The sequence below is a fragment of the Ipomoea triloba genome, chromosome 6 (genome assembly GCF_003576645.1).
Source record: "Ipomoea triloba cultivar NCNSP0323 chromosome 6, ASM357664v1".
In the NCBI taxonomy this organism is placed as follows: Eukaryota; Viridiplantae; Streptophyta; class Magnoliopsida; order Solanales; family Convolvulaceae; genus Ipomoea; species Ipomoea triloba.
In genome coordinates, this window is record NC_044921.1 from 22,816,396 (window position 1) to 22,844,116 (window position 27,721).

General features: G+C 35.2%; 3 protein-coding genes and 2 long non-coding RNA genes across 16 annotated transcripts; 2 read left to right on the forward strand and 3 right to left on the reverse strand.

The window, feature by feature from the left end:
- The first annotated feature begins 1,384 nt into the window (after positions 1 to 1,384).
- LOC116021606 lies at positions 1,385 to 8,577 on the forward strand. 12 transcript variants are annotated; one of them, XM_031262053.1, is made up of 6 exons: positions 1,385 to 1,753; positions 2,088 to 2,218; positions 2,495 to 2,677; positions 2,796 to 2,907; positions 3,723 to 3,787; positions 5,515 to 8,577. In XM_031262053.1, exon 6 carries the CDS (start codon positions 7,413 to 7,415, stop codon positions 8,421 to 8,423), a length of 1,011 nt encoding a protein of 336 aa, XP_031117913.1. In that variant the 5' UTR covers positions 1,385 to 1,753; positions 2,088 to 2,218; positions 2,495 to 2,677; positions 2,796 to 2,907; positions 3,723 to 3,787; positions 5,515 to 7,412; the 3' UTR covers positions 8,424 to 8,577. The 12 variants fall into 12 exon arrangements, with proteins under 12 accessions (XP_031117913.1, XP_031117911.1, XP_031117912.1 ...); XM_031262051.1 differs by having other exon boundaries at positions 2,576 to 2,677; XM_031262052.1 differs by having other exon boundaries at positions 2,166 to 2,218.
- Positions 8,578 to 10,733: 2,156 nt separating this feature from the next.
- Positions 10,734 to 12,203, reverse strand: LOC116023310 (aspartic proteinase CDR1-like). The gene has a single exon (XM_031264300.1). The coding sequence runs from the start codon at positions 12,194 to 12,196 to the stop codon at positions 10,868 to 10,870; it is 1,329 nt and encodes a 442-aa protein (XP_031120160.1). The 5' UTR covers positions 12,197 to 12,203; the 3' UTR covers positions 10,734 to 10,867.
- A 4,229-nt stretch (positions 12,204 to 16,432) lies between these two features.
- LOC116023813 lies at positions 16,433 to 17,950 on the reverse strand. Its single transcript, XR_004099427.1, has 2 exons — positions 17,785 to 17,950; positions 16,433 to 16,759 (listed from the first exon to the last, which is right to left on the reverse strand). It is a non-coding gene; the product is annotated as an uncharacterized LOC116023813 (long non-coding RNA).
- A 226-nt stretch (positions 17,951 to 18,176) lies between these two features.
- Positions 18,177 to 19,573, reverse strand: LOC116023204. Its single transcript, XR_004099377.1, has 3 exons — positions 19,175 to 19,573; positions 18,721 to 18,791; positions 18,177 to 18,428 (listed from the first exon to the last, which is right to left on the reverse strand). It is a non-coding gene; the product is annotated as an uncharacterized LOC116023204 (long non-coding RNA).
- A 4,371-nt stretch (positions 19,574 to 23,944) lies between these two features.
- LOC116023119 (cytochrome b5-like) lies at positions 23,945 to 24,441 on the forward strand. The gene has a single exon (XM_031264093.1). The coding sequence runs from the start codon at positions 24,022 to 24,024 to the stop codon at positions 24,424 to 24,426; it is 405 nt and encodes a 134-aa protein (XP_031119953.1). The 5' UTR covers positions 23,945 to 24,021; the 3' UTR covers positions 24,427 to 24,441.
- Positions 24,442 to 27,721: the final 3,280 nt, after the last annotated feature.

Genomic DNA, 27,721 nt, shown 5'->3' on the forward strand with positions numbered 1-27,721 from the left:
ATTACAAATCCTTTGCTTTTGTCATTCTTCTATCTAATAAGAATTCGTACACTTGCAAAATTTTATGTAATAATGTAATAAGCTCACATTTACTACATGTTTTCATTTATTATATCCACAACAATGGATTAAAGTAATTAGATGTCACTTGCTCTCCCGGCTTAACATAGTTTATTTGTCGCCAACTTTAAAGATCATGACTGGAGGTGTCAGTGTGGGGTTTGAATTTCACTGGAAATTAAAAGTATGTGTAAAAAAAATACCCAAGGATGCTAGAAAGTCTATATTAGATTCTTTGTGCGCACATAAAAACTAGAATATGACCGGTGGACTTAATTATTTCATGACTCGCAAGTTGCCTTGACAATTACTCTAGGGCCAGGGTAAGGTGGGTTTAATATTAGTCATAGGATTATCTAAAAAAAAAGTAATAGCTGTCACTTTTTTTTGAGGTATTAAGATGTTTTTATATAAATTGAAGGAAATCATTTATATGACTTTTATTATCATTATATTAACACAACATCTTTTCAAAAAAAAAAAAAAAACACAACAAAATATACTAATTTTGAATTAAAAATAAATATTAATAAAGTTAAATTGTCAAAGATTTGACAAGTAAGAAATATATAAAATGTGATCCTTAATTTTGGTGGGATCATTGTTCTAAATTTATATAGATAATTTTTTTTTTGAAATCAAACAAATCTTTTCATTTATGTAAATGTGACATTCGTAGAACACACTGGAGGCTCAAAGAGCCCGTGCCTAGATGGTTATTTATATCGTGCACCACGGTGCACAATGTATTATGCATCCCGTACCAAAATGTTAGGATATGAGTCTTGTGTATTCTAGGTAATCGTTCTGTGTATTCCTGACAATCATTCTGTATATTCTAGACAACCGTTCTGTGTATTCATGTTAGTAACACATGTGATGTATTTGTGCATTCGAATGTTTAAAACATTAGTACAAAACAAAGCAAAGAAATATGTCTTTAGACTATCCTTCGTTAGACAAGGGTAATGTATTCTTAGTAAAAAAAGGATGGTGACAAAATTATAAATAAATGACTAAGAAACCGTTACCTTTTTAAAAACAAAGGTAGTTGTTTTCAAAAAATAAAAAAATGGATAGATTTTTCGCTACCCTTGCTCGTACCAATGGTAGCGGATATTTATATTAATATTTAATATTTAATTAATATTGCTATCCGTTAACTTTTATAAATAAAGGCTGAGGAAAAGGATGTAGATATTTTTTTTTGAATACTAGTGATCCTGTTCCCATGACCTCCCCCACCTGGAAGAATCACTTCAGGCCAAAGATGTAGATATAAAGTAAAATAAAATAAAATAAAATCTCAAAACCATAGCAGATCTCAGGCCTCTCAAGTCTCAACCCTAGTCGTCGCCCAAATCAGATCTCACCACACCATCGCCTCTCTTCAACGCCATTTCCGTCGCCCTCACCACACCTCCGCCGTCGCCCTCCCTCATCCTCCCGCGACGCAGCTGACACCGCCTCTCTCACCGCGACTCCCTCAGCCTCGATCAAATGCCGCCGCCGACACCAAGGTAAGGACTCCAACATCGTCATTGTCACCGTCACCGTCACCGTCTCATCAGCTACCCACGACGCCGCTACCACCGTCTCCACCGACACAGTTCTCCTTAGCCGCTGCCGCGGCTGCTTCTGCGACTTCCACCGCCGCATGCTGCTGTCCGCCGAACTGAAGCCGTATACGCAGGTATTTTTATTTATTTTTGTTAAAATTATTTTTTATAAGCGGCGAGCACCGTATGAATAATGCTGCTGCGGTGGAGGAGGTGGTCGTGTGCAGCTCCACCTCTTCGTTCCGGCGAAAGTCTGGTGTTTTGTCGACGAGGATGAAGTCGAGGCTATTGGACCCCGCGAGGAGCAAAATTATAAAAAGGTCTCAGAGGATTACCCTTTCTGGGACGAAGATTTCCCAGACGAGTACAAGAAGATTAAGTTTAGCCCACTTTCTATTATGCAGTTATTGAGTTTGGTTTTGATAAATTGCTCTCTTGATTTGTACTCTCACAATTGGTTTATTGAAGAGAAAGGCTGTTTTTGAGCTGGAGTTGTGGAAATGGGAGTTAATGCACCCCATCTAAATGGCTTTGAACTTTCAACAGGTTCTTTGTGCTCAAGAAACACATCACATCTCATAGTTTGCATGAACCAGAAGGTGCACTTTGTTTCCCTTGCTGCTCTTGTGGCCCCTTCATCTTCTTCTTTTGGCATGGTTATTTCATGAAGTAGTTTCTACCTTCTATGAATGTTCTGTTTTCTATTTTACTGTATAATATCTATGTAATACAGAATAATATAATAATGATAATAATATCTATTTTAGTGTATACTAATGATAATAATAAGAATATAGCAACATAAAATGGTGTTGATGCAAACTATTTTGTTTTGTTTATTTATTTTTCCTTCTTTTATGTGTGTTTGGGGGCAGGGGTTGATGTGCATGCTAGGGGAATGAAGGCCTTATATTGGCCAGTTTTGTATCATTTCCTTATCTGCAACAATTTTGCAGCTTCCATTAGCATTCAAGAATTTGGCACTAGAGAAGAATATGGACCTCTATTCATCAGCACAAAAGTAAAGCATATCCCCTTTCATCCGATGTGCCCCAAAGGTGTGAATGTCTTGTTTGCTTAATTTAGATCCTCTGAAATTTTAATATGCACAAAAGTAAGCATATCCCCATTATATATTTCACAAGTTTTCTTGGACATGCTCTTTCTCTAATTCAGGAAGTCTTAGCACTCTCTGGTTCCATTATTGAGTTATCCTTTCAAAAAGCGGCTATATGTTGCACGGCTATGCATCATGGTGCAGCACTAGCTGCAATGTCATTTATGTCTAGTAAGTGATGAATACTAATGAGGATGTTATTGTTTTTTATTGCTTTCTTCTTTTCATCAAATAATATCTGCATCTAAGTTTCTCTTAAATATTTGGCTACTACATTTCTTAAATTTGTTTATCATGAAACACAATGTGTGGTAAAGAATTAATTTTGATATATGACATGTGATTTGGTGTCTTTTGTATGTACTTAGTTAACTTATTATTGTAAACTCAGTTTGTTTGCCTAACATGCTGAACTATTTGACATGGGTGATCTTGCTATAAAATTTAAACTTAGTGCACTGTTCTATTAAAATTTCCTTTTGCAACCTTATGATTAGAAGCTAGTCACATAGCATTGTAAAACTTCTTTGTTGCTAAATGTACACATCACTCTTTTTTTTATTGGAAGAGAATTTCCATTTTTGAATCCCACAAATGAAAAAGAGAAAATTAAATGGAAGAAGAAGAAGATGATGATGATGTTGAGTAGATCCATGGAATTATATATATAAAAAAGCAATTGGAAAAGTGCAGGTTCTTCTGCTGCCAATCAAAGGGAATGTTAGTTCGTCCTTTCCCTACTTTATTGTTTATTATTTGGTTTTAATTCTTCTCCTTTCTTTATTGTGCATGCAAATCTCTTGTAGAAGATATGACAGTTCCTTCCCAAGTGGCCTGGCTTTTTATTTGATCTTCTGCCAATTGAGAAAGCAAAGCAATGAATTTACTGCAATGTGCTCAAATAATACTCTACAAAATTGTACAGTGTGACATTAATTAATTATATTGATACGACCTTGGAGCAATAACACAGTCTGTATATTCAGAATAAGGAGGTTGAATTGGTTGCTGCGAACAAGGAAAAAGAAATCAAAGCGCCTACTTTTGTAAGGTACTGCTAGAATAGTTAAAGTGCTCTGAAATTGGGTTTAGGAAGGTCATCTAAACTTAAGTTCAGGAATCCTAGAGGGTTAGGAGTTGCTTCATACTTTAGTTTCTCTGTAGTTTAGAAATCATCAAAATGGTAGGTCTCCCGGTTTCCCTACCATATACCCATAGTTTTGAATCTGCACTTCCATGACACCCTCAATCTCATATCCTTCTAGTTTGAGATAGGTTTTACCATATTCTTCATTTTCGTGTTCTTATCTTTTATTTACACCTAAGTTCTTTCAGGTAAACTAAAGTCCCTTATAATGATTGAAGTTGATAGGCTACGTTTACAGGTAGGGATGTCAATTTAACCCTTAAACCAATGGGTTGGCTGGTTGGCCCAATAAGCCCTTAAAATTATAGGCTAAAACCTAAAAATATTAACCCAATAAAAAAGTAAAATAATTGGGCTGGCTCTATAGGGTTATTGAGTTGAGTTGGGCTAACCCACCGGATTGTTGGGCCAGACTCTTTAATATCAAAATTTTAATTTTAATGGGTCCAAAGTCAAATATTAACAATTTTTCAAAGTCCAAAATCCTTAGTTTTAAATCTCTAATTTCCAGAATTTCAATTTCAATTTCAAATCTCTAGTCTCTGGAATTTCAATTTGGAATCCACAATGTATGTATATATATATATATATATATATAAGTTAGTTACTGTATGTATATATATATAAGTTAATGTATGTATATATATAAGTTAGTTACTGTATATATATAAGTTTATTTCAGTAATATTTAAATATACTATTTAAAATATATTTACGAAATTGAAAACTCTAAATATATATATAATATTACTTGTGGATGCTCGGTTATTTGGTTAATAAATGACCGATAACCGAATAATCAACGACATTTTTTAAATCTCCATAACCGACCGAAATCGACCGAACATAAGCTTCTAACCGAATAACCGAGCATCCACAAGTAATATTTTATATATATATATATATATATATATATATATATATATATATATATATATATATATATGTATGTATATATTATTAGTTATATAAAAGTTACTGTATATATATTAGTTTTATAGTAGATATATTAGTTTTACAGTATATAATACGGTGTAGTAGATTTAGCCCACTGGATAAGTATAATAGTGTATAGTTTAGGCCTTTAGGGTTAGGGCCAACCCAACTCAAAAATAAAACAAAATAAAACCATTTAGCCCAAACTAATAAGTCCAACAACCCTGTAGGGCTAGTCCTAAACCTAGTGGGTTGGCCCATTTGGCATCCCTATTTACAGATACTTCCCAAATTTTGTCGCTTATTGTTTTAATGTTTTGTTATTTGTAATGTGCAATCATTATGGCATCTGGTAACTTCTATTTGTTTGCTGTTCTTTTCTTTGTAATATCCAATCATTATGGCATCTGGTGATAGTGATAAGTTAGTAGAGACATTGGTGCATTAGTTTCTCAGGTAAATTTCAACTTATATTTGTTTGCTGTTCCTTTCTTTGTAGATGCCCCTGTCACCCATTGTTTTCCTTTGTGACATGTCTTTTTTAATCTTGAAATTACCAAGACTAAACCTCCTATCTCACTGATTTAATCAAATTAGGATTTCGACAATTGTTGTTGGTTTTGTTATTGCATATCTAGTGTTCTCTAATTATGCTTTGTACAGTCCTCATGCTACTTGTTTTTACTTGATCACAGGTTTGGACTTATTCCTACGTGTTGTTTGATTGTGTATGATGTAGTGTATGGAGTGTGTATGATTGAGAAGGAAAGCCATGGATTCCTCCCTGGAGAAGAACCAAGAACCCCATAGTGAACAAGAGAGAGAGGGCCGAGAGGCCAGGATCAAAGGATGCCATTACAGTGGAGGGTCAGGTCCTTTATATAGGAATAGGACCTGACCCTTCGGGAATATAATATTTCCCAAAGGTCACTTGCCCTTTAACAATTCCTAAGGGACACCCGACCTTTTAGGGGTACAATAATACATGGACTATATACATTGTATTTCTACAGTAGTCCCTTGGGGTATTTACCCATCACCGGGTAAGGGGGCGGACGATTCAAAATCGTGAGTTCATGTGTTCAATTGCACTTTTAAAAAGTTGGTAGGCCTAATTAACTTTTTACGAAATGTTTAGGGGCCTATTTGCACATTTTCCCGGGCAAATGGCATTGTTTATTGCATAATGGTAGATTTGTAATTTGTTTAAAAATTAATGGCAATTAGAAAAACAAAATAAATCCAAATGTTAAATCAAAAAATTGCAGTCATCAGATTTGTAATGAATGGTGGATTGGGGGTGTCATTTTTGAGGGGCAAATGACAACTCCCAATTATAAGTACAGGGGAGATATAAAATGGAAGAGCTCATAAGTGAATTAATGGATTCCATACAAACACCAAGTAGAGATTTTTACGGTCAGTTCGTGAGCGATAGTCCTGGCGGTTGGTGGTGGCCCGGCGTTGGCGCCCCCGGTGACGGCGGCGTCCAGGGATTTTCCGGCGTCAAATTTATGGCAGAGCGGTGATCATCCAGATTATGATCTTTTCCCAGAAATTTTGAAGATAAATTCAGATAGGCTAGACTGCTCAGATCGGTTAGATTACGATCGCACAAATTCGAGATTGCATCCAGATTGTTTATTTCCCAATTATAGGGATCTGAAGGCAGATGAGGATCATCGAAGGCCATCTGTGCGATTCTCCGGAGCAGAGTGGAGGCGGATGGCTGAAATTGACGAAGGATGCACGCTAGTTGGCCGTTTTGCGAAGGAGAGGCCTTCACTGGAGTTGATTAGGGCGAGAATTGGTGAGGTCTTGCGCCTGGAAGGAGGAGTCCAGATTGGATCCTTGAATAGACGATCAATCACGCTGAGATTTGTTCTGGAATCAGATTTCAAGAGATCGTGGTTCCAAGGTCACATGCTGATGGACGGCGCTAGGGCGTGGTTCGAGCGATGGACTCCGAATTGATGTGCGAAAAGGGATTCTCCTCTATCATTGGTATGGATTCAATTGCCAAATTTACCACTTCACTTGTTTAATTTTGAATTGATTCATCGCATCTGTGCTCCGATTGGGAGAGCGATCGAATTGGACTCGGCGACAGTTCGAAAGTCTCGGCCAAGCGTGGCTAAAGTGAGACTGGAAATTGATGTTACCAAACCGAGATTAGAGAGAGTATGGATTGAATTTGTGAATGGAGAAGTGAGTGGTTTTTGGCAACGAGTTGAATTTTTGAGGGTGCCGATATACTGTGAAGAGTGTGGTCGATTCGGCCATGACAGTCTGAGCTGTAGGAGGGTTAGAACAGGGGAAGATAGGAGGGGAAAGGGAGTTGAGGCTGGTGGAAGGATTGAGGAGAGTGAAGGTGCTCCGGTGGGGGTGGTAGAGCCAGTTGAGGGCGACATGAAAGCTCTGAATGGGAATGAATGCATGCCAACTGCTTGTGAAAATGTCCGTATGAGAGCTGGAGAGCCAACTGCTCCTATTAATGTTCAGAAGAATACCCCAATGAGAGATGATGAGCTGGCAGAGTCAACAGCCATGGCAGAGATCCCTCTTTTGAGTTTTGGAGGTAGAAACAGAGCGAATGAGAGCGTCGAGCTCACAGGATCAGCATGACCAAGGGTCGAGATTGATTCTGGGAGGGAAGGGGACTGGATTGGTTTGTCTAGCAGAGGAAATTCGAGATGAAACCACAACTGGATTGCCTGATGAGATAGCAGACAAGGTTCTGCTAGAAGGGGAAGAAGATACTAGCCAAGTGAAAGATCCTGAGGTTGGGGAAGGGCTGAGCATTACACCAATTAGTAAATCTGCAAAGAAAAGGGCGAAGAAGAAGGCTTCTAAGGCCTCTAGCAGTAACAATGGTTCAAGCTCAAGCATGTCATTGAGCTTTGAAACTTGGATTAAGGAAAGACTAGGACAGGATGAGGTGATGATTCAACTAGTAGATGAGGCTAGGCAAGATGTCTTAGCTTTTTTTGAAAGATCTTTGGGGGAAATGGGCAGGGAGATGTATGATAGGAAAACAGATGAGTTAGCCTTGAAGGCAGCCATGCTGCTACTTAGCAAACTTCAGAATGGGAAACAAAAGGGTGAGCTTGAGTCTAATGCCTCTAGCAAAAAATTAAAAGAAGGAGATGAGACAGCTGGAGAAGAGGAATGCCCTGCCTATGTAGAAGAGGACTCCCCTGCTAATGGTGATGAAGGTGACCCTGCCTATATTGAAGACGAATGCGGGAATAATGGGGATTATGAGAGTGATGAGGAGGAGGGGTACCTTGAAAGTAGCAATTCATGGATTGATGAATTAGAAGAATGGACAGGTGTGGAATGGTTGGATGGGGTGCTAATGGAAATAAAATCGTATATGGATGTGGTGTATTGTAAGGTACGGCGAATTCATTTGGAGAATGAGGATGCCGTGGCTCGAAAAGCATGCACCATTTTGATGGAAATGGATAAGGCCGATCCACCGGGAGGGTGTCTAGGCACGAAAACAAAGTTGGGTCGCCAATTAAGAGCGAATCAAGAGTGGTTAGGGGGGAAATTGTGTAGATGGGCATGGAGGGCACAAGGCCCGGGATATGATGAGTGATCTTGCAAAAGGTGAGGCAGTAGCTATGTTTTGTATGGGAATGTAGCTACGGTAAAATGAGGCTACTGGAATGGTAGCAAGTAGGGGTGAGCAAAAAAACCGGACCGACCGAGAAACTGATGACCGATAACCGAACCGACCGAAAATTTCGGCTTTCGGTCGGTCATCGGTTACGGCCTTAAAAAATATTCGGTCATTTCGGTTTTTCGGTCGGTTATTGGTTTTGGGCCAAAAAAAACCGAAACCGACCGAAAAACCGAGGAAGAAACCATATGTTTTTATGTAGTCCAGTAGCTCACTGCCCATAAGTTTCAATATTCATTTTTATAAGTATGTTACATTGCTTTTAGCCTTTTAATGGCACTTAGTCCAAAGCCCCAAACTGCCCAACACATTGAATATATATAATAATAACCTAATACTAAATTACTAATACACTATCCTCATTCTTCACTCAAAGTTGCTAATAGCCTACAATCTGCGACTTCAACCTCCATAGCCTACGACTTGCGACTTCAATCTCCATAGCTACTGCTTCAATGATAAATTACTTACTGCTTATTACTGCTTCTTTTTTTTTTTTCGAAATCTTATTGCTTACTGCTAGTGTAGTAGTAAGCAATCTACTAGATATTAGTTAATTAGTATAGTAGAATAGTAGATTGCTTAAGCTTTTTCGAAATATTATTGCTTACTGTTAGTTCAGGTTGCTGGAATGCATGAAATGGATATGATTTTGTAATTGAATTTTTTGAGTTGTAACTTTGTGATTTTTTTTACCTTCTATAATTATAATAATATTTATAATATATGCGGTATTTTGTGAACTTTATTGGGCTGAAGCTTGTTGCGTTTGTCCGACGAATATATTTTATTAATTATTTTATCTAATATGTCTTAATTAGCTTGAAAATAAATTGATTAATTTATAAATATTCAATAAATATAAAAGGTAATTGCATATACTAAAAGTTTGATTAATAATAATAATAATAATAATAATAATTTCAAAATATAACATTATAAGTCAATAAAATAACTAATAATGAAATAAAGAAAAAAGCAGAATGAGGAATTATATGGGCCGTAGTCTGGAAATTTGGAAATTAAAATGATAATTTGAAATGAGATGGGCCGTATGGGCCTGGAGAAATGGTGATAGCCAAATGGCTGCTTGGGTGGAATTATATGGGCTTAAACCATATTGGTAATGATAGCTTTAGCTAGATAGAAGGCCTTGGGCCTCCATTTGATTTTAAGATTTAATCTTGTTGCCCATGTGGGGCCTTATGTTGTTTTTGCCCACTTTTGGGGCCTTGTTCCATTTGGTTTAGCTTTTATTGGGCCATTTTGTTTAGCTAGACTAGAGATTGGCAATTTATACCGTGGACCAGGGTGTCCAATGCATTGGGCCTTCGCGTTTTTCTTCAGGCGGGGTGAAGGTGGGGCACCGTCGGCACTCCACAGAGCACCCCTGGCCCGCTGGGGGCGCCATGGACGGAGGTAGCCGGCGAGCCAAGCCGCCGGTGGCCGGTTGCCACATTCGCCCGCCTTCCCCTTTGTCTTTTGCACCAAAGGGTCCTATTAGCTTGCCCGTAAACATAGGAATAGATCCACTACGCAGCGTTTAGGTAAAGAACAAATGGCTTGGCTTGGTGGTTTGGGTGGTGCTTGATAACTTGAGGTCCTAGGTTTGATCTTCTTTGGTAGCATTGTTTGGCTTTTACTCCAAGCCCATACTTTCATGCTACTTCTTCTTGTCTCACACCCCTCATTCTAGGCCCCTACTTCCATGCTACTTCTTCTTGTCTCACACCCCTCATTCTTTGGCCCCCACCTAGAAATTTGGACCCGTATCTCATTACCCCATCAATACTATTGTTGTTGATAAAAAAAAGTTTAAATTTCTAAACTATATACTATATACGTATTTTTAAGTTTTTGGTGGATATACTATATACTTTTAATTTCTTGTTTAAAAGTTAAAACAAATAAAGTTAAATTTTTAAATGATAAATTGTACTAAAATAGTTATATGTTATTTATTAATTCAAATTACAATTAAATTAATTACCATTTTAAATATTTTAAAAGGTCATATCAATTTCAATTATTTTGTCCATTTAATTACCATTTTTAATATTTTAAAAGGTTGAATCATACAAAATAATTTGTACACTATGCAAATTAGTTTGGATTCCAGAGGCGCCTTAGCTTGATTGCAAGTCAGAAATTAAACTTGTGATAGATCACTACCACACAATAGAAGAAAGGACAATTATAACCAAATTACATAACAAAATCCCTTCATTAGAATAAAGCCATTTTGCTATTATTTCACTTATGCATTAATTTTACATTACCAGTATTATAATATAGCGCAACATTACTGCTCTTAATTAAAATGATGTTATAAACTTATTACACAAAAGCAATTGAAATGCCTAAAATTTGGAGCAATCAGCAGACTTGAAGGTGAGTGCATTCTTTTCCAAATCAAATCCAACAAGGTAGTCTACCTGGGACTGAGAACCGAAGACGTATATACCCTGCAAATAATTTGGAACTATTGTGAGACAAGAGATACCTTCTTCTACTTCTTCGAATAATCCCCGAGGTGACAACTCTACATCGCCTCCCACGAAATGTGCTACAATTTTCGGCGCTTTAATTTGTACACTTGAGAAGCATAACCCGAAAAAGCCTTGAGGATCGTCTATCGGAGTCTCATGGATCTGATTCATCAATTCCAATTTCATACTATCGAACACATATAACGGGATGATTGTCACTGTCGTCCCTGAATCAATTATAGTGTTGCCGTAGGATTGAAGGGGAGGTGGCCGGATCGGGAAACTTTTGTCGCCGACGCTCATGCTTTCTAAGACGAGCCAGTAATATGGGTCTATAGAGGATGTGACGACGGGAATTGAAACGACATCAGGACCCTTAACTATGGCGTCCATGCCGAAACTTATATAGCTTTTGGAATCAGATTGAGGAGATAGGCAGTAAGCAAATTTTCCACTGATTTCTTTACGCAACTGCTTGATTATCGAGACGTTGGAGTAGCCGAGACCAACAATGCCAGAGGCAGTGCTATTCGAGAACATAGCTTTATTTCGGTGGCCGCACCCCAGCACAACGTTCTTGAATGAAGCATCACCGATGGTGAGAGTATCGGTAGCAACGTCGCCGAAAGTATAGGAATAGTCGTTGTAGGGCAGCTGATACTGGCAAATGTTGTCGTTGGAACAGTGAAATTCGTAATCGAGAGAGCAGGTGGTATCCGAATTGTTGCACATGACTGTCTTGTATGATTTGCTATGCTTTGGATCAAATATGGGTAAGCTTTGTGGGAAGCAATCGATGCATGGTTCGCATTGAGTCCAGGTGACGTCACTGCCAGTATCGACAAGACCATAGGTTTCAAATGGCGGCGTACCAATTGAGTACCTCATCGCGTATCCTCCATCCAAGGGTTTTATGTTAGTCTTGAATTTTGAAGAACCATCGATTCCGAATCGACTCTGGATAGAGGCGGCGCGTGATCGACTGTTGTTATACGCCTTTCGGATCCAATCAAACCGATTGTTGGAAGGGTTGCGATAAGGGTTTGAATGAGAATTAGGGTGGATGAGTTCAACAGTGAAACCATCAATGATTTGAGTAGAAAGCAAAGCAAAAACAAACAACGTCAAAAACATGGTTAAATCCATATATTTAGACGCTGGTGAAGATTGGAATGACAAAAACCTTACAACAATGTTCATTTTATATACCGACATTTGGGCAACAATTTTGAGAATCTAGAACATTTTCTCTTTTCTCTCTCCAACTTTAATTATTTTTCATTTTGAAATTATGAAATTTTTAGAAATTTAATTATTTTCTATATTAAAACACACATTATGCATGACATCATGAGTGACGATAATATTGAGCGTACAGATATGAACATGATAAAGTTTGTGGAAATATGTCTGTCTATAATTTTAGAATTATTAAAATAGATTATTAATGAGTCAAACAAATTAATTCACCAAGACACAAAAATTATAATTCTAAGTGCTTTGTTTTTTAATTATGATCAATTATAATTTTTATTTCGGGATTACATCCTAATTGAAAAATATTATTATTGTTAATATTAATATTAAATTTTATACCTAGAATTTACAACAGTACAAGAAGTCAATCACCATATTAGATGGGATTGCTCCCATTTTTCTTTGTCCAGTTTCTTTTATTCATTAGCTACTCTTAATAAGGCGACCCCACATGGCATTAAAAAAAATTTATATATTAATCAAATATTGCCACATAAAAAGATAAAATCACAAGAGTAATGTAGCACTACTCTTTTAGATACAAAGAAAATTAATTTTAAAACATTTTTATAAAAAGTCTCGTACAAACTTCACTAAATTACAAAATTTTAAACAATTTGATACGGAGTACCAATTTAATTGAGTATTAATTTCATAATTAATTAATTGAAAGAGTTGAATAAATCAGTCTCACTAATAAATTCATTCGATACATTAGAATTTGAAATTCGAAAAATATTTTTTAAATTATTAAAATCACTATCTTCTCTCAATCACGGATTGATATTGTCTAAATGCCTTTACAAAGCGGACATCATTATTTTTTTGAACATTTAATAAATTTATCAACCCTACCATAAATTACTACAATTTTCTTTATATATATAATTGTATTACTTTATTACCACATAGACTAAGAGACTATTTTCACCGAAAAGCAATCGCCTAGCAGATTACTTAGAGAGTTAAAGTTGATTTAACCCCACCACTATCTCATACCCTGTAATCAAATTAACGAATTATTTACACTAATATTAGCACATTTTACAATGAGTTGACTTTAGGTGTCATCGTTAGCTTAAGAAATCATTACAATTTAAGCATGATTATAGCCTAAGATTTGACTAGTCCCGATCTCCTAATGAATGCTTGGTCTTGATGTCAAAGTGCAATAGCGACTACATTTATTACCTACAGGTGGGTTGTTATGCCGTGAATGTGGACCTGGGTATACACTCTACATTCACGTATACTATACTTTACATTCACATACAATATACTTTACATTCACAATTTGTAAACTCCATATTCACACATTACAGGATTATATGTTTAGTAACTATATTACCACTGTTATGCATTCACACATTCAAAATTCTATATTCACAGGTTCTATACTCCACATTCACAACTTGAGAACTCCACATTCACACGTTACAGGGCTACAAGTTGTTAGAACTTCTTAGCTGTATTACAGATTCACACATGTATAACTCAACATTCACGATTTCTATACTCCATATTCACAATTTGAAACATCCACATTCACAAATTTCTGTGCAACTCTACATTCACGATTTCTATACTCTACATTCACACTTTGAAACTTCTACATTCACACATTTTTGACAACTTTATATTCAGTAATATGTTTACTAATTTAAAAAAAAAGAAGACATAAACGACGTAGTTTTGGACCCAGGTCCACCTTGCAAGGTGGACCTGGGTCCACAACATAATTTGCCCCTATAGGTAGGCTGGGCCCTTGCCCAAAGCCCACGCTTGAATGGGGTCCATCACCTTTCATCAGGGCCGATTTTTTGATTTGCGGGGCCCTGTGCTAATAACTAAGTGAGGCCCTATCAAATTATAAATAAACTGCGAATTGAAGAAAATTGCAAAGTGAAAAATGCAAAAAACCTAATTTTGGCAAAATAATCACAAATACATATACTAAATATTAGGCCAGTGCTGGACTAGGAGCCCCCAAAATTTTGGTGCCCTGTGCGGTCACACATCTTGCACGCCCTAAAATCCGGCCCTGCCTTTCATATATATTATTGATTTTAGGTATAACTATTTGATATACATTAAAATTATTGAAACACAGTTTAGCTTAGTTGGTTATGTTAGTCTTATGATTATTATTTTCAATCGTTATTACATGGACCATGGTCCACACAGCTCTGTGTGGACCATAAATAAAAAGTGCATTTTAATATACTAAAGGTATATTATTTATGCAAGTAAAGTACATTATTTGAAATAAAATTATTTAAGTACTGAAAATAAATTATTTTATATATACTATCAAATAACGTACATTTAGTACACAATAAATATAATTTTAACAATGTATCTTATATTTATGATTTACACAGCTATGTGGAGCTATGTGGATTATGGTCCACACAATAATTTGCCTATTATTTTAAAGGTTATAAGGTCAAACCCCACATATACTAGGGGTGTTTGGTTATTGGCTTATCAGCCAAATTTTAGCTTATTTGATCAAGTTTAGCTATTTGACCTACCAATAAGCTATTTTGAAGTGTTTGGTAAATGGCTTATTGGTCTTGGCTTATTTGGCCAATAAGCTTAAAATTGGAAAGCTAATGAATGTAGCTTTTTTATCAACTTATTGGGATCAATGGGTATATTGACTATTTTATCCTTTGAAATCAATGAGATTTACTTTTAAATGGGTGGTGAGTTTGTTATTTTATAATAATAATAATAATAATAATAATAATATATAATAACAATAGTGATGATGAAACAATGGGTGATGGGTTTGTCATTTTTAATAATCATAATAATAATAATAATAAATGAAAATAATTAATAAAAATTGTTTTCGAATATAATTTAATAAGAGTTTTTTTTTTGAAAAGATTTAATAAGAGTTAAATAAACAAAAATAACGTCGTTTTGGTCATTTTAATTAATGGTTTGTTTTTTTTTTTTGGAAATCATGTTTCTCGTTTTGGTCGGTCTGTGTATTTAATTATTTATGTTAATATTTTGTGTATTCTTTGAAGACATGCTGTGTATTGTAGACTATGATTCTGTGTATTCATGTTAGGGGTAATTAAATATAGGTTGTGATGTGTTTTGTGTATTCGAATGTTAGGAGATGATTTCTGTGTAGTTGTATTAATATTTTGTGTATTCCCTTAAATCATTCTGTGTATTCTAGACAAGAATTCTGTGTATTCATGTTAGTGATACTTAAATACAGAGTTAATTCCAACAATGGTCCTCCGACTATGTTGATTTTCCAAAATTAGTCCCCGAATTTTAATTTGGACAATTTAAGTCCCTTGTTGCCCAAGAAGCTTACCAAACCCAGGACATTCCAAAGATGACGAAAAATGGTTTATTCCTTCTTACTGCCAAAATGAGAGGAAGAAGAAAATTGGTTTTCATCTTCTGCTTGCTGCCTCTGCTGAATAGAATATGTATTGTTTCTACTTTTTTTCTCCACTACCAAAATGATAAGTAATAATTATTTCCTTTTCCACATGCTTCCAGAGTACATCCAAACACGGAAAATGAAGTCATTTTCCGAAAAATAACTCATTTTCCAAAAATTATTTTCCAGAAGTCATTTTTCTGCTTTCCAAACGCACCCTTACTGAAAAGGGGAAGAAAACATGCTTTTTTCTTTTCTTAAAGGACCCAACAGGCAACAGGTCAGGGTTTTACGGGAAGGAGAAGAAAACAAAAGAAAAATGACAATATTGTAATTTGATTAAACATTGAGGGCAATTGAAAAGAAAAATAAATTGAAATGTTAAATAAGAAATTGTCAGCCGTAAGATTTGTGATGAACGGTCAAGGAAGGTGTCATTTTTGAGGAGTAAATGCCAACTCCCAATAAGTATAGGGAGATATAAAAGGTAATTGCATATACTAAAAGTTTGATATTATGTTTTCAAAAAGAAAAAAAAAGTTTGATATTATAATAATAACAATAATAATAATAATAATCTTATATCTATAATAAAGAAAAATCGTGGCCACAAAATTTTCCCTCCAAAGTGTGAAAGCATTCTGATAGATTTGTATAGTTATTGTGTTCACATTTACTGCAACAAACAAAGCAGATTTTGTTTACTATCTTTTTTTTTTTTTTTTTTTTGAAAACTTGTTTACTATCTATTAATTACATTGAGATTTAAATATCTTGAAATTTGAATTATTTGAATATCAGATTTTTTGTTTACAATCTCGTTCAAGTTGCCTCTTCGTATACTTAAACCATAATTACAAGACAATAAATTTAAATTTGAAATGATTTATACAATTTTCAAGACTAACCAATATACATAGGCTTCTATAATACTACAGACAACACTATAAATAAAGCCTTGATAGGTACCACTCTGGGTTCATCATTAGAAAAAATGGTTCAGAGATGTAGAAGAACAATTCTATATTTCTGCCGCGGTGGCGGAGGTGAAGGCGGAAGATTGTAGAATGTGGAGGCTCTAACAATCACGTCTGAAAAAAAAAAAAAAAAAAAAAAAAGAGAAGAATCATGGAAATAGGCAAACATTATGGGGCCAGACATGAAAGACCATTAGTATGTTTCCATTCTTAAATCATAATAAACTGTAATTCTCTTAAAAGCATCTCTCATCTTTAACTAACAACTTCAGCATAAAGAGAACCAAAGTGTATACCAAATAATGGCTAGCAGATTGAACATATATATGCATCTAATCTCTGGCAGAGTCAATTAGCCCATTTCAAATCACAACAAACAAGTATGAAGCAATTAAAGCGATCAATAACCATAGGGTGCAAAAGAATGCAGTTAATGTAAGATCAAGGTACAAGGGAAACTACCTATATAGCTATTTAATTAAGAATAGTAAATACCTTTTACATGTGAAGCAATAGCTTGTTGATTTTTATCCATTCTTTATCACCTATATAACTTCTGCTATTGCTTTTGAACATATCTTTTTTAAATCATGGTTTTCAATCGTCTACACTTTAAAAGTATGTGATTGCAGATTTGCAGGGGTATTACTTTGCTGCATTGTATTGTTTTTTTCATTGTTTTGCAAGTAGTTGAAGCAGATTGAGGAAAGTGTAGATGAGAAATGGTCTCCTAAATTGCAGTTGGTTGTCGATATTGGACATTTTTATGTATAGGAATCATGTATAATAAATATTACATTAGTTTGTATTGTACAAAAAATATTAGTCTTGAGACCCATAATAGAACTATGCAGAAATAAAGGTACAAGTTTAAGATTTGGGATTAACTGCTGTAGTTTCTCTGCTTAACTTGAGATATCAGTTTTGTCATTTTATAGTTCCAAATATCTCAACTTTGATAATTGTAGACCTATAAGAAATAAATTGTTTCTTCTCAGAAGTGTAAATTTCTAACCCAATCTGTCAGATACAGTAAGAAAATTCAGGAGGTGTAGGGATCTACATCAGAAAGTCCTATCAATTATTTGTGTTGGTTGACAGAAAAATAAAACAGTAATGTGCAGCAAATAGGTACATACCTTATTTCTTTGTTCTAATACTTGATCATCATTTGGGTGGGAATATATCTTCCCTCCTCGATACAGACCACAAACTGTTGGGAAAAATCCCACTGCCTGTGACAATTAGAATCACAAGACCAACACGGTACACAAATACGAGATAATACACAATAGTCCAAAAATAAATATGAACACAAGGAACACAAGATTTACGTGGAAAACCCCAAAACCACGGGGAAAAACCACGGGCCACCAACAACAACAATTTCCACTATCACAAATCTCGGGTACAAAGTTTTAGGCTACCACATGAGCCATACATCCACAAATCATCAAATATATCAACTCCTAGGCCAAAACATTCTTCCACATTCACAGGCTAAACATAATAATATCTCGTACTCAAAATATTCAACTACCACAAATATGATAAAAATGAATACAAGTAGTACGAGAATATTCAAAAGATGCCTGGAATAAATACAAGCTGACCTCAAAATATTTGATAAAAATAGTACCCAAGAGCTTCGGCAAATCCACGACAAAGTTGCGCCAAAAATGAAGAAGAAAGAAAATAGATGATTTTTCTTCTTCCTTGGAACTCTTGCTGCCGAAAGAAAAATTAGAGGAAGAAAGTGGGTTTCCTCTTCTGCCTTATGCTTCTGTCGAAAAATGGAATGAATGGGAAAACAAAAAAAATTCACTTTTTCCTTCTCACAACTGCCTTAATGGAATGGGAATAATGCATATATCAAGGAAATTGGTTTCCTTGTCTTCACATGCTGACAAAGTGTGCTGCCAACCACTTCCCTTTTCCTTCCACTACAATTTGTATTTTTGTTATTTTATTTATTCCTTTTCACATAGGAGGGACCCAACACAAACAACTACCTAAAAAAGGTTTATCAATTGCTAAACAAAATCATGCAGAAAGGTTCTTAGGAGAATAACTACCTCTTGAAAGCCAAGTCTTAATTGCTTATATCTCAATCCTGCTGGGTGGGGGAAACTGCATAGATTTTTCTCTGCAATATGAAGCACACTTTATTCGAACTTCTATATAATAATTAAGAAATCCTGAATTATGAATAATACACTAATATAATATCATAAATAGTGGTGAAGTATCATTGAACATAACATTATATCAGTCAAAGTTAGAACCAGAGTCTAAATAGGCTTCGAATTCAAGTGCAAAAGCACCACATTTTCCAGTTGTGAACTATGAAACATTGATCTACCACATTTTCTATGGAATATTAAGTCAGATTAGTCTTGAAACTTAAGGAGGAATTCATGAAACTTTAAACAGCATGCTTAGTCTCACAGAAAACATGGAGAGGTTCTCAAGAAAAGAAAGTGAAGGTGCCTGCAATTGCACAACAATGGCGAGGGGAACAGGGAGTACCGGTAAGAGTAGGAACAAGACCCATACTCACTGCGTGAGTTGTGGCCGCCAGAGCTTCCATCTCCAGAAGAGCCGCTGCACCGCATGTGCTTGCCCTGCTTGATTGTGAAGGCGATTCGTAGAAAAACCACCGGAACCGCCGACAAGATGAATCTCCGCAACGTGCTCCACCGTTTCAAGACCAATTTCATATTACAGATTTAGAAAAGACATGGGAAATGTGAAGTTTTTGGGCAAAAGAAGAACGATTGGGTGTTTGTTTGGGCAAATTGGAGTGAACTTTGTAGATTGAAGATAGAGAGAGTGGGGAGCATCTGTGAATATGGCCATGCATAGAATTGAATTCTCGAAGACGGTTAGAAAGAAGACGAATGACTGGATGATTCAGAGGGGAAGGGATGGAATCTGAAAGGTCGACGTTCCAGCGATAGGGATTTGGGAGTGGGTATTTATATATGATGTAATGGGTTGCAATGACTGGGCTGGCCCATATAATGGTCTTCATTTGTTGGGCCATATATATATATATATATATACTCTTCTAATACAAAGTTTTTTTTTTTAGTACTAATAAAAAGTTTTGACTGACTTCATTTATAGAGAAACTGGTTAGTAAGAAAATTAATCAAATGCTAAAGGCCTTGTGGTCAAGCGGCATGAAGTGATTCTCCCAAGTGGGAGGTTATGGGTTTGGGCCTCATTGGGGGCAATGTTGACTTTGTTGGGCTTCAATAGATTGAGAAAGTATATGGATAGATACTACATGTAACAGGGTCAATAGTATTCAAATTAATATAATTTTATTAATTTAGTACTTAGTTTATTTTTGTTGGCATATGTTGGTTCATTGATTAATAGTTCAAATTTTGTATTAGTATAAATAAATTATTGGGAGCTATTTTTGTGGAGGGGAGATCATTAAGTCCTAATTATGTTGGAAAATAATTTAATTTAATCTATTTAACGGAAGGAACAACAATAACAATAATAATATTTAATAATAATATTTAATAATAATTTACGGTAGGGTTGATAAATTTATTAAATGTTCATTAAAATAAAAATGTCCCCTTTTTAAAGGCATTTAGATAATACTTATCAATTTGTGATTGTGAGTAGATATTGATCTTTTTTTTCTTTTCTTTTTTTTTTTTTTGTTGTTGTAAACAGTAGATAGTGAATGAATTGATTAGTGACACTGATTTTTTTCCACTCTTGCAATTAATTAATTTTGAAATTAATACTCAATTAAATTGGTATTAAATTGCTTAAAACTGTGTAATCTAGTGAAGTTTGTACGGGACATTTTATAAAAAGGTTTTGAAATTAATTTTCTATATATCTAAAAAAGTAATGCTACATTCCTCTTCTGATTTTAACTTTTTATGCTGTAATATTTTATTAATATGTAGATTTTTAAATGTCATATGGGTCAGTTTATTCAAGGTAGCTAATGAATAAAAGAATTTGGACAAGAAAAATGGGAGCAATCTCATCTAATATGGTGATTGACTTCTTGTATTGTTGTAAATTTTATGTATAAAATTTAATATTAATATTAACAATATTATTATTTGTCCCATTAGGATGGAATACCAAAATAAAAATTATAATTGATCATGATTAAAAAATGGAACACTTACAACTATAATTTGTGTCTTATTGAATTAATTTATTTGACTCATTAAGTATTAATGATCCGTTCTGTTAGTATTGTTATGATTATTATTATTATTGTTATTTATTATATAGACTTGTATTTGTGGTTGTAACTTAGTCTACGGTAATAGTCCTATAGAATAGGAGAGGTTAGTGTTATATTAAAATAGGACTCTCACTTTGTGTAATGGATTACTAAATGAATTGTGATTCCTACTCTAATCCGTTCGTTCTAAAATTATAAACATACATATTTCTACAAATTTTATCATCTTCATATTTGTACACTCAATATTATCGTCACTCATGATGCACGTGTTTGAATATAGAAAATAAATAAATTTCTAAAAATTTCATAATTTATAATTTCTAAAAATTTCTTAATTCATACAGAATGGTAAAAAAAATTGAAAATATTTCTTTGATCAGAACAAAAAAAAAACAACCAAATAATCTCCGGGGAAACGTTGAACAGAGAGATCAATGTTCCATTTGATATGCAGTGAGTGTCCCATGACCCGATGCCCACCTGGCCACCTCTGATCTTTAGCACCCACAATCCATCCCCATGGCCAAAAAGAAAGATCTAGACGTCTTTAACCAGCATTCACAGGGTAAATCAAAGCTGAAGTATGAGATTAGATCTCATCTAGAGATGGTGGTCAATTCAATGAAGCAGATGAATGAGGATTGGTTGTGATATAATCACCTCAATCCTCATTCCTCATTCATCTGCTTCATTGAATTGACCACCATCCCTAGATGAGATCTAATCTCATACGTCAGCTTTGATTTACCCTGTGAATTCTGGTTAAAGACATCTAGATCTTTCTTTGTGGCCATGGGGATGGATTGTGGGTGCTAAAGATCAGATCTTGAACCCAAGATGCCTATTATGGTATCTTCTTCACTGGAAGATAATGGTTGAGCCCTAGTTGATTTGCAGCAGCTAGTGGGAGATATTTTCCGACGGCTGGAGCCCAAGGCCGAATTTAAGCTAGTCTAATATGGGCTACATGTGCGACGTGAGGGAAGGAGGGAAAGGATATTATTGATCAAAGAGTTATGGTTCTTACAGCTTGCATGAGTCCTTTATATACAGAGAGAAGAAGGCGGTTAACTGATACAAGGAAATGCAAAATGGCATTAGTGTCCTTCGTCTACAGCATGCTACCATCCTCTACTTGCTTCGTCGTTGTAGCCTCTAATAATTCTACTGACCAATTTAGCCCGATTAAATATTTGATCTTCAACGTTTTGGCTATGTACTTTAGTGGATAGTAGTAATTAATTAACAATGAGTAACCAATTCGGCTATGTAGCATCATTTGGCCATAATGGTTGTTGTGTAACTTCTTTTGTTTCTTTTCCATCATTTGGCTATGTACTTGAGTGGCTAGTAGTAATTAATTAACAATGAGTAACCAATTCGAGTATTAGCCTTGGCATAAAATATCGTAATTTTTCAGTAAGTCTTACTGATTAATTTCACCAAAAAAAAATAATAAAAAATCTTACTGATTAATATTTTGAGTGGTCTAATATTTAATTTGAAAAATACCCAATTTATTTGTAACATTACAAAATATTGGTTCCGACCCACATCCCAAAATTAGTTTTTAATCAATTTATTTTGTTCATAATTATTATATATATCAATTTATATATTTGTTGGTCAAGTGACATATAGTGACTCTCCCAAATAGAAGGTCATGAGTACGAGCGTTAGTGGAGACGATATTGACTGTTTGTACTTAGGGTGTTAACGAACAGAGCTTTTGACAAACTACTCGTGTTCGTGTTCGTGTTCGGTAAGCGTTCATTTATGTTCGTTTAGAGCATCACCATCAATGGTGATTTAGGAGTTTATGTCAGAAATTTAGCCACAATTTAGCCACCATGGCAAGAGAGAGAAGGTTTGTGGTTCTTCTACTAAATTGGGGTTATTAGCACAGTAGCACAATAATATCTTATCAAACTTCATTTGATGTGCGCGAAACGCCCATGCGGCCATGCGGGCGCGTGCAGAGGCGCGCTTGACATATGACATTATTATTATTTTTTAAAAAATTATATTTGTTTTATTTTTTTTTCCTCCCATCCTATTTTTCTCTTTTCTAATTACACTTACAAAAATTAAACTTCTCAAGCACCACGGAATAACTCCACTACTAAGGATGTTCTTATTAAGCTAAACAAATACGAAGTATTAACAATCAAAATTTAGAGCTCAGTTCATAAACGAACATAGTCTGAACAGTCGTGAGCTCGTTTGCAAAGAGATTGTGAACAAGCTCGTTTGTATTTGTTTAATAATGTTTGAAAACAAACTCATTTAGCTAGTGTTCGTTTAATAATGTTCGCGAACATGTTCACACACACACACACACACATATATAATGTTCGTGAACGTAGATTACGTGTTGTTCACGAAGGAATTGTGATCATGAACATATGCAGGTGTTTGGTTATTTATTTTTCATGAACGTCCAACATGTTCATGAACGTGATTGTTAACAAACATGTTCATGAACATGTTTGTTAACGCTCGCAAACATGTTTGTGAACGTGTCCGTTAACGTTAACGAACACATTTGTGAACGTGTTTGCGAACGTTAACAAACACTAATGAACGCTTAACAAACGAACACGAACATGATTTTCAAAAACCTTAACAAACGAACACGAACACTCCAAAATTCTTAACAAATGAACACGAACAACCTCCATTCGTTTATGTTTGGTTCGTTAATAACTCTATTTTGGAGTGTTCGTGTTCGTTTGTTACAACCTCCATTCGTTTATGTTTGGTTCGTTAATAACTCTATTTGTGCTTCAAGAAGTTGAGAAATATAAATAAACAAATACTACAACATAATAGACTCAGCAGACTCAAAAAAAAAATTGCAACTTAAAAAATTATTTAGTTCCATCTTTTATTAGGCCAACTCCAAGCGACACCAAATCACAAAAAAAAAAAAAAAAAAAAAAAAAAAAAAACCCTCCATCCCACCATCCCACCAAATTTTCTTCTCCAATGTGCTGCAATATCCCACTCAATATTTTTTCTCTTTTGTCAAATCTACTATTATGCAAAATGCGAACTCAGTCAAGAGAAGAGCGGTGCGAATAGCGGAGGAAAAAAGCTGCAGTCTCGTCATTGACTTTCTCGAACAATCCATTTCGAAATGGGTTCGGATCAGAAAGTGCATGTCTTTGAGGAAGTCGCCCAGCACAACAAGACTAAGGATTGCTGGCTAATCATCGATGGAAAGGTTTATGATGTCACTCCGTTCATGGAAGATCATCCAGGAGGCGATGAGGTTTTGCTTTCAGCAACCGGGAAGGATGCCACCAATGATTTTGAGGATGTTGGCCACAGCGATTCCGCTAGAGAAATGATGGACAAGTACTTGATTGGGGTGATAGACAAGTCGACAGTTCCATTGAAGCGCACTTACATCCCACCACCACAAGCTCCATACAATCCCGACAAGACCCCGGAATTCGTGATCAAGATCTTGCAGTTCCTCGTACCCCTCTTGATACTGGGATTGGCGTTCGCTGTCCGACACTACACCAAGGAGAAGTAGTTTACTCTGAACCTCTCACAGTTGCGTGTTCAGGTCGCTGCAGTAGTGCAGTCACTAATTTATTAAAGTTCAATGTGGATTTCTTCCCATGTTTTGGTCTAGTCATGTGTTTGGAGTTCGTCCATTCTGTGTATTTGAAATATGACATTTTACTGTGTTCTACTTATATTTGCAATTTGAAGAGTAATGACGATCGAGGCTGAGGGAGTCGCGGTGAGAGAGGCGGTGTCAGCTGCGTCGCGGGAGGATGAGGGAGGGCGACGGAAATGGCGTTGAAGAGAGGCGATGGTGTGGTGAGATCTGATTTGGGCGACGACTAGGGTTGAGACTTGAGAGGCCTGAGATCTGCTATGGTTTTGAGATTTTACTTTATTTTATTTTACTTTATATCTACATCTTTAGCATGAAGTGATTCTTCCAATGGGGAGGTCATGGGAACAGGATCACTAGTATTCAAAAAAAAATATCTACATCCTTTTCCTCAGCCTTTATTTATAAAAGTTAACGGATAGCAATATTAATTAAATATTAATATAAATATCCGCTACCATTGGTACGAGCAAGGGTAGCGAAAAATCTATCCATTTTTTTATTTTTTGAAAACAACTACCTTTGTTTTTAAAAAGGTAGCGGTTTCTTAGTCATTTATTTATAATTTTGTCACCATCCTTTTTTTATTAAGAATACATTACCCTTGTCTAACGAAGGATAGTCTAAAGACATATTTCTTTGCTTTGTTTTGTACTAATGTCCTAAACATTCGAATGCGCAAATACATCACATGTGTTACTAACATGAATACACAGAACGGTTGCCTAGAATATACAGAATGATTGCCGGGAATACACAGAACGATTACCTAGAATACACAAGACTCATATCCTAACATTTTGGTACGGGGTGCATAATACATTGTGCACCGTGGTGCACGATATAAATAGCCATCTAGGCACGGGCTCTTTGAGCCTCCAATGTGTTCTACGAATGTCTCCTTTACATAAATGAAAAGATTTGTTTGATTTCAAAAAAAAATATCTATATAAATTTAGAACAATGATCCCGCCAAAATTAAGGATCACATTTTATATATTTCTTACTTGTCAAATCTTTGACAATTTAACTTTATTAATATTTATTTTTAATTCAAAATTAGTATATTTTGTTGTGTTTTTTTTTTTTTGAAAAGATGTTGTGTTAATATAATGATAATAAAAGTCATATAAATGATTTCCTTCAATTTATATAAAAGCATCTTAATACCTCAAAAAAAAAAACAAAAAAACAAAAAAAAAAGTGACAGCTATTACTTTTTTTTTTAGATAATCCTATGACTAATATTAAACCCACCTTACCCTGGCCCTAGAGTAATTGTCAAGGCAACTTGCGAGTCATGAAATAATTAAGTCCACCGGTCATATTCTAGTTTTTATGTGCGCACAAAGAATCTAATATAGACTTTCTAGCATCCTTGGGTATTTTTTTTACACATACTTTTAATTTCCAGTGAAATTCAAACCCCACACTAACACCTCCAGTCATGATCTTTAAAGTTGGCGACAAATAAACTATGTTAAGCCGGGAGAGCAAGTGACATCTAATTACTTTAATCCATTGTTGTGGATATAATAAATGAAAACATGTAGTAAATGTGAGCTTATTACATTATTACATAAAATTTTGCAAGTGTACGAATTCTTATTAGATAGAAGAATGACAAAAGCAAAGGATTTGTAATTTTAGGTAACATTATTATATAAAATTTTAGAGTTATTTTCACTTTTGGTCCCACGAGTATATGATCATTTCCACTTTTGATCCATGACTATTAAAATTTTCAAATTTAGTCCCACGACTTTTAAATTTTTACCACATTTGGTCATTTCGATCAAAATTCCGGTCGCCGGTGGCTATTTTTCCGGGATGAATTAAGTTAAGGGCAAAATTGTCATTTCATTTTTTATTTATAAAAATAAATAAATAAATAAATAAAAAGAAAACCCCAACCTTGCTGCATCTTCCCCAACCTTCTGAGTTCTGTAGCCATCTTCCGGACGACTTTTCATCGGTGGACGGCGGTCGGCGGAGACGATACGAACAAATCCTTCAGCTTATGGCTAACCACCAACTCCTTCCCTCCCATTGCGAATCGCTATAGTCGTCAAGCTGATCTGGCAAGCCGTTATACCGGCGCCCGCTGCCACCGCGGCTGAGCAGCATGCGAAGCGTCTTCGGACGGCGGAGGTGGATTACCGGGCTGGTCGTCGGGCTTCCGCGATTGCACATTGGGCTGCTAACAACTTGAATTTCTGCAGAGTCACCATTTTCTTCGATCCAAGTTATGTTCCCTTGTTTACAATTGCCATTTGAATATGAAGAAAATGATGAATTTGATTTGCGCTATGGAATTGCTAACTGGGTTTGGGGGAAGATGGCGGTGTTTTTTTCTTTTTAATAAAAAAAATGAAATGACAATTTTGCCCTTAACTTCATTCATTCGACGGAAAGATAGCCACCGGTGATCGGAGTTTTGATCGGAAGGACCAAATGTGGTAGGGATTTAAAAGTCGTGGGATCAAATGTGGTAGGAATTTAAAAGTCGTGGGACCAAATCTGAAAATTTTAATAGTTAGAGACCAAAGTGGAAATGGTCTCATACTCGTGGGATCAAAAGTGGAAATAACTCTAAAATTTTATCATTTGCAGTAAGAATTCTTATCATTTCAAAATGTGAGCTTATTTGTTTTGTTTTTTTTTTTTTAATACAAACTTTTATCTTATCATTAATGGAAGAATGACAATAAAGATTTGTAAGTATTTAATATTTAATCTAATGCTAAATGTTAAATGAGCTACGTTTAACAAAGCGCAACAGCCGGATGGATAAGAGGTTTGAAAACTCTGCCTTAGCTTTTGCATTAAGCAAGCAACTGATTTGGTTGCTAATTCCATATGTTAAAACGTGTAGCAGAGATAATGGTTTGTGTTGTTAGTGTTGTTTTCTCCACATTGTCTCCAGCAATGTTACAAGTTTTGGTGTTCAACTAATTGAAGATTTTATATATAACGCACACAAAACGCACGAGCATGCACTGCACACACAATGCACGCATAATATAGACAACTACTTCTATAATAGAAGGGCTCTATATGATTAGTTGGCTTCTTTGTCATCCAACTAGTACCTCTAATTTAATGAACATTTGTGAATTAAGGAACCTGTGACAACAATCAATTGATATATCATCATTATCATGGACCATAGTTTATCATGCATTTGTCTACATTCTGCAATTAA